At 41.3% G+C, this 6,879-nt stretch overlaps 1 protein-coding gene across 1 annotated transcript; it reads right to left on the minus strand.

Moving 5' to 3' along the window:
- Nucleotides 1-866: 866 nt before the first annotated feature.
- LOC5505675 (2-amino-3-carboxymuconate-6-semialdehyde decarboxylase) lies at nucleotides 867-6,850 on the minus strand. Its single transcript, XM_048724247.1, has 14 exons — nucleotides 6,029-6,850; nucleotides 5,885-5,951; nucleotides 5,577-5,621; nucleotides 5,335-5,431; nucleotides 5,083-5,132; nucleotides 4,507-4,617; nucleotides 4,271-4,312; nucleotides 4,119-4,202; nucleotides 3,650-3,743; nucleotides 3,472-3,567; nucleotides 3,308-3,398; nucleotides 3,154-3,235; nucleotides 1,610-1,708; nucleotides 867-1,416 (listed from the first exon to the last, which is right to left on the minus strand). Exons 2-14 carry the CDS (start codon nucleotides 5,948-5,950, stop codon nucleotides 1,306-1,308), a joined length of 1,068 nt encoding a protein of 355 aa, XP_048580204.1. The 5' UTR covers nucleotide 5,951; nucleotides 6,029-6,850; the 3' UTR covers nucleotides 867-1,305.
- Nucleotides 6,851-6,879: the final 29 nt, after the last annotated feature.

Raw genomic sequence — 6,879 nt, forward strand, 5'->3', positions numbered from 1 at the left:
AAGAAATGTCAAAGTACATCAGCCAGATCAGCATCTTCTACACAGCAAGGGCGGTAGGAACATTGATTGTTAGGCTAAATTTAGCCCGAGTGTCAGGCCCTTTTATCGTTCCCCATGAAGTATATACCGGGAAGCGATAAAAAGTTTTATTTTTCCTCTCCGACTTTTGAAAAATAAAATTGCCTGATACTCGGGCTAGGCTAAATTCTGCTAATAAACCACGTCTTTCCCTCTAATTTGACTGAAGTGTGCCTTGTTTGCGACGCGTACTCCGTGTTTGATTTGAAAACCCGGTCAAGCTAAGAAGATGCGTAATCTGAGCTACTACCCCGTGGCGTGCGAACTCCCGTCGCTAGCCGAAACGTGCGCCAAAAATATTTAACTATAAGAATTATTTTTTCTTTTCCCTTCTTTTTTGTTATTACTTCAATACACATTTTCTGGCTACTTCATGGGGTTTCCGTTCTCGGTCATATATTGCAGGTGTAAAGCCAGGATTACCGCCGACGGGGTTGCGCTGGCATAGTTATACTCTTTGGTCGAGGGGGTTGCGTACCTCTTGTGCCTTCTCGACCATCTTCGCGCCAGAGTTCGTTTCGCCTCGCCTTTCGAGTGAAACACAAAAAAGAGTTCCCGTGTCCAACCGCTGAACTAACAATTTGATGGGGACGTGAATGAAAGAAATCAATTGCTCTGGGTATCATGGCCTAGCTATCTCTGTCGGATGTACCTCGAGCCATAGCAAATTCTTGCTTTGCGTCTGTGACGTCGACAGGATATCTAGAGAGTGGTCTTCCAGAGTTCGCCCCTTTGGTGACAATGGAAAGAAGTTCATTCTCTGGTACTCTCCTTTAGCTTTATGCAAATTAGACAAACACATACACACCTTTATTAGTTTCGTTTTTTTTTTGTTTCACATTTCTTTGGCTTCCTATAAAAATAATGTATACTATATACTAAAAACACAGTGAAATTGTTACACAATTTCAGTTGAAAAATGATACACCCCTATAAAGCTATTTATAACAAATTGACATCGGCACATCAAGCAAACTTTGGAAACTTCTTTCTGTCCTTTTCTGCACAGTTATATAAAATGAGATACTATCCATTTATCTCGGTGTTACATGACATGCCATTAGGCATGAAAGGGTTATGTAATGTTGCATGTGTCATATTGGGGTGATTGTTTTACATTGCGTCACTGAGCACATGGTTGTCCTTTACTCATTTCATGTACCACGGCAGAGATGGGTCGAATTTATAACATGACATGTGATATCAGTTTGCTTGATTTTTATCATGTCACTGGGATGAGGAAGGTTGCTTTTTGCTTGATTCTTTACTGTCATCCGAAGAGAACATGCCAATATCCAGACCAAGAAATCGCATAACATTGCCATAGAGAAGTTTATCCTAGAAAAAGAGGTGCATAAATAAATTAGTTTTACTTTAACGCAAATTGAGAAAAATAGTCTTAAACAAATGTGCATCACATGCAACCTTACCGTAACTGTACTGATACCAATATTGTATTTAGAAAAGCCACATATCATATACTGCCTTTTTTGGATAATACCCATACATCAATACTGTCTTGTTGACCTACCTTGACTTTAGGATCTTTCCCATAGGTGCTTTCTATCAGCTTGCCAGGGCAATGTTCACCAAGAGGAAAGGGGTAATCACTTCCAAGAACAACATTATCCTGCAGGGGAAATAGAGAAGTGAAGCACTACAACCTATACATCTACAACACTCATTGTAACAGTTTACCACACCCATGGTATGAGCCTGTCAACCTGACACACCCAAGAGTCAACCAACAACACCAATGGATTAACCTACCACAACCATAAGTCAACCTACCACACCCAAGAGTCAACCTATCACACCCAAGAGTCAACCTATCACACCTATAAGTCAACCTACCACACCAAAGAGTCAACCTACCACACCCAAGAGTCAACCTATCACACCCAAGAGTCAACCTGCCACACCCAAGATTCAACCTATCACACCCATAAGTCAACCTGCCACACCCAAGATTCAACCTATCACACCCATAAGTCAACCTACCACACCCATGAGTCAACCTACCACACCCAAGAGTCAACCTATCACACCCATGAGTCAACCTACCGGACCAAAAAGTGTCAACCTACCACACCCAAGAGTCAACCTACCACACCCAAGTGTCAACCTTTCACACCCAAGAGTCAACCAACCACACCTAAGAGTCAACCTATCGCACCCATGGATTAACCTACCACACCCAAGTGTCAACCTTTCACACCCAAGAGTCATCCTATCACACCCAAGAGTCAACCTACCACACCCAAGAGTCAACCTACCACACCCAAGAGTCAACCTATCACACCCAAGAGTCAACCAACCACACCTAAGAGTCAACCTATCACACCCAAGAGTCAACCAACCACACCTAAGAGTCAACCTATCACACCTAAGAGTCAACCAACCACACCCAAGAGTCAACCTATCACACCCAAGAGTCAACCAACCACACCTAAGAGTCAACCTATCACACCCAAGAGTCAACCAACCACACCTAAGAGTCAACCTATCACACCCAAGAGTCAACCAACCACACCTAAGAGTCAACCAACCACACCCATGGGTTAACCTGCCACACCCAAGAGTCAACCTATCACACCCAAGAGTCAACCAACCACACCTAAGAGTCAACCTATCACACCCAAGAGTCAACCAACCACACCTAAGAGTCAACCTATCACACCCAAGAGTCAACCAACCACACCTAAGAGTCAACCTATCACACCTAAGAGTCAACCAACCACATCCATGGGTTAACCTACCACACCCATGGATTAACCAACCACACCCATGAGTCAACCAACCACACCCAAGAGTCAACCAACCACACCCAAGAGCCAACCAACCACACCCAAGAGTCAACCAACCACACCTAAGAGTCAACCTGTCACACCTAAGAGTCAACCAACCACACCCAAGAGTCAACCAACCACACCCATGGGTTAACCTGCCACACCCATGGGTTAACCTGCCACACCCATAGGAGTATTACTAGTCTATCATCGCAATGACTGAGTAGTAGAATGCTTTCACCATAACCCCTAATATTGACCTGCCACACCCACATCATCGGCCTACCTCACCCATGGTGTCTACCAAATATTGTAATGCTTTTGTGTCATGCACTAAAGAATCCGTGAAGACACGACCAAGATAATTCCTGGAAGACAAAGCACCTCAATGAGCAGGTCATGGATAAAAAAAAAGGAAAAAAGAATCAGTGTTACTGTACCTTGGGTTAACTTGATTATCAACGGCACAAAGATCAGGCCTTACATTAAACCCATGCTCTATCCTTCCAATAGTAAAGGGGAAGGAACCACCTGATCAAGATAATTCAATGAGACCATAAGCTCCCAAACATAGTTTTGAATACAATTCTTAACAAACACTAACCTCCATGTGCAAAACACACTTTCAGGTTAGGGAAGCGCTCCAAAACACCACCAAATATCATGGAGCACATCGCTAGAGCTGTTTCACCAGGCATACCTGAGTAAAATCATCAAGTTATAGAACAATATTCATTTCTAAAAAGAAATCAATTTTACTTTTTATATCACACAAAACCCACCTACAAGCCATGGTAACCAATATTTGGACATTCTTCCAGAAAGTTCCATGTCCCAAGGGTGTACAAAAATTGCTGCATTAAGTTCCTCTGCCAGCTGTTGTAAAACGTAATTAAGTTGATAGAAAACAATAGGTTGCAATGTAAAATAAAACAAACTTGGGCCTCCATGTCATAGAAAGGGACACAAGGTTGTTGTTCTAAAGATAATTCAGTGGCCAATACAGAGATTAAATATATATGGCAAAACGTTGTTAGTGCAGAAATGGATTTAGGTCAGCTTTGAAATGAGAAGTCTGCACAGAACATGCAAAGCATTGTGCATGGGAATAGCATGAGCTGATGAGTTTTCACTAAGTTTAATAGAACAACAAGAGGTAAATAGCTTTTCAAAATGGCAATTGACCATTTATATCCATCAGACATTGATTGGAAGCACAGGGAGCCAGTGCTCACTATATGTTACACTTACGGCAAATATAGGCTGAAGCTCTGGTGCATCAAGATTCCATTCATTCACATGAGATCCAATTTGAATACCTGGAAAACCTAGCTCCTACAAAAATGACACAACTTAGGTTTTATAACTTATTTTTTATTAGAACAAAAGTCTTTGCATCTCACCTTGATACATCTTCTCAACTCTTCAAGTGCCAAATCAGGGGCCTTAAACATGATTTTCATATATTAGTTTAAAAAGTCCAGTATGTTTATAGCCTTACATATAAAGAAGGCTAAGGCCTATTCTGTAATAAAATATAATGAAGACAACAAGTATGAAAGGATGTGCCCAATAAAAAAAGCAATGCAAGTGATGTTAGGGTATCAGGAAAATGTAGGCTCTGTAAAATAAAACAAACCTGCATTGGTAATGTGCCAAGTCCAACAAAGCGCTTAGGGTACTTGGCCACAGTCATGGCAAGGTCGTCATTCAAAATTTTACAGAGATCTAGAGTGTCTTTCGGTTTGGCCTAAAAATAAAACAACACACTTTGATAAGATACATGAAAAGGTTCAAGTTTGTCTCCTCTACAGTAATTGTAGCTCAGTCATATTGTAGCTCTGTCACCAGGCTGCAGCCCATTTGGTGGAGATGGCCTTGGTGATAGTGTACTATTTTAGCAAAAGAGACTACATGATGGCTACAATACTCTAAATTTTGAGTGGGTATTTAGCAGCAGAAAATTTACAGTAGGAAGAAGAGGGAGGGTGAGGGCTTGATGAGTATAGCTACTGTTGGAACTGTTGAGAACTCTTTCCAGTAAGAAATATAATGTTGAGACAGCCTGACCTTCAGCAATAAGCATACAGTAACAGGGACAATCGACAAGGCTCACCAGAGTTAGTAGCTCTGGGCTTACCCAGTAATTAAAGTTGAAAAATATAAAAATCTAATCCAGTAATTAAATTTGACAAAAACTAATGACACTGCTCACCCAGTAACTAAACATTACAGGAACAGTTGATAAGGCTTGCACAGAAACACCTGTTGGGAAAAATTGTGGTGAATTGTAAAAAAGTAAATATTTGTTAAAAAAAAAACAGCCCTATATTTTAAGCTGTCCTTTTAAAAACATCACCTGCCTTCTGATAGTATCAAAGGACATTAAGTCCCACAGTGCCACACTTTGTGGAAAACCCTGGTATATCCAGCAATAAAACAGTAATTATTTGAAATATGACCACACCTGTAGCATCCATGTCTTTAATACGAGCTTCAGGTGACCAACAATTCTCCTCGATCACTCTGAAAAGCTTTCCATCTTTCATCATTTGGGCCTTTCCCTACAACACAACACCCTCAGAAATCATTTTTTGTCCCACGGGATAAACATGAACATCAAATCCCTACCTATGGGCCAGTTTAACTGTTCAACCCCCCCCCCCCCCCTCCACTCCCCCAACGGCTTAACATTGATAGGCACATTACCTTGCAGTGGTGGTCAAGTTGTATCCATCCACCATATCCATACCTCTGGTGAGGACCAAATAAACCATTATCACAAGCATCAAGTTATATATAGCAAGGCATACATATTCTTAAACAACAGTAACAAGAAAAGTATTACACACATCATGAAAGGCTCTTTTTACTTACCATGATGAAATGTGAAAAGTAAGGTAAAAAATTACCACGAACAAAAGGTCACGTCTCCAATAATCAACCTATTGCTTTTCTAGGCACGCAGACAAAAGAAAAAAACAGAAAAATAGAGCTCGAGTCATCGTGGTACTAACCTCCTTAAGATCGGGCCAGTTTTCTGGAAGAATGTGATTATGTATGTCAACCTTAAAATAAACCATGCTGAAAGAAGAATAGACATGTTCTGTAAAGCAGTAGCAAAAATAATTCTTTATTAACACAATTTGTAAAATACATACATCTAGGCTAAACAAAGTTTAGAAAAACCTCGGGAAGTAATTAGACGATCTGCACAGAGAACTCAAGATGTCAAATTCCGCCAGGCGTTTCCACAGCGTTTCCACAGGAATCCACAGAAATAGGATATCGTAGACATAAAGAACAAATTATCGTTATTCATATATGTGTGATTGGACTAAACCAACTATAATAGTATTGATAATTGATAAAGGAAAAAAAAACGAAAAAAAAATAAGCCCACTGGCCCAAGATGCGAATGTATAATCAGACCACTATAAAAAAAAATTGACCATACTTCCAGACACACGCTGAAACGCCGTATGCCAGCTTGAAGCTTTACAGCTAGGCTGGAGATTTCGGCCCCAGCACCGCTATCTAGCGAACTGTACAACACAAAGGAACCTGAGGTACCCGCGCATTAATGGGGAGGCAATAACCAGGATCCCAGCCCTGTCTTAGTCGATTACGCCACGGACAGCTCGCTGAAATATAGGCTGAAAAATATCTAGGTCTTTTTTACGCTTGCGTCTCTTGGGAATAAGTGTGTTACTATGGTCGTGTGGTAATTTTGTCATCATGTACAGCACGCTGTGGCCTGGGTCTTAAGGGGCCCCCCTTAAGCCTTTGTTCACCTTTGTTTAGCGCACGCACGTGCATCTGAATCTTTCTGTGAAAGATTCTTTCTGTCGCGCTCACACACTCCGATAACAACCAATGCAATAGGCCCCAATTGCAGTATAGCCTGCTACCTGGCTCGCGGGAGTTTCGGTATACCACAGGAAACTCTTTGACAAATCGCCAGATTTTACAGAGGGTACAAAAATGCCGTTGCAGGTTGCAGCTCGGATGC

This window comes from Nematostella vectensis, chromosome 2 (genome assembly GCF_932526225.1).
Source record: "Nematostella vectensis chromosome 2, jaNemVect1.1, whole genome shotgun sequence".
Lineage (NCBI taxonomy): Eukaryota > Metazoa > Cnidaria > Anthozoa > Actiniaria > Edwardsiidae > Nematostella > Nematostella vectensis.

Excerpts from the sequence above, each read along its gene's own strand:
- LOC5505675 (XM_048724247.1), bottom strand. The coding sequence starts at position 5,950 with ATGGTTTATTTTAAGGTTGACATACATAATCACATTCTTCCAGAAAAC. Across the intron at positions 5,432-5,576 it reads AACTTGACCACCACTGCAAG|GGAAAGGCCCAAATGATGAA; the intron begins GTAATGTGCCTA and ends GTTGTGTTGTAG. Across the intron at positions 1,417-1,609 it reads GGAAAGATCCTAAAGTCAAG|GATAAACTTCTCTATGGCAA; the intron begins GTAGGTCAACAA and ends CTCTTTTTCTAG.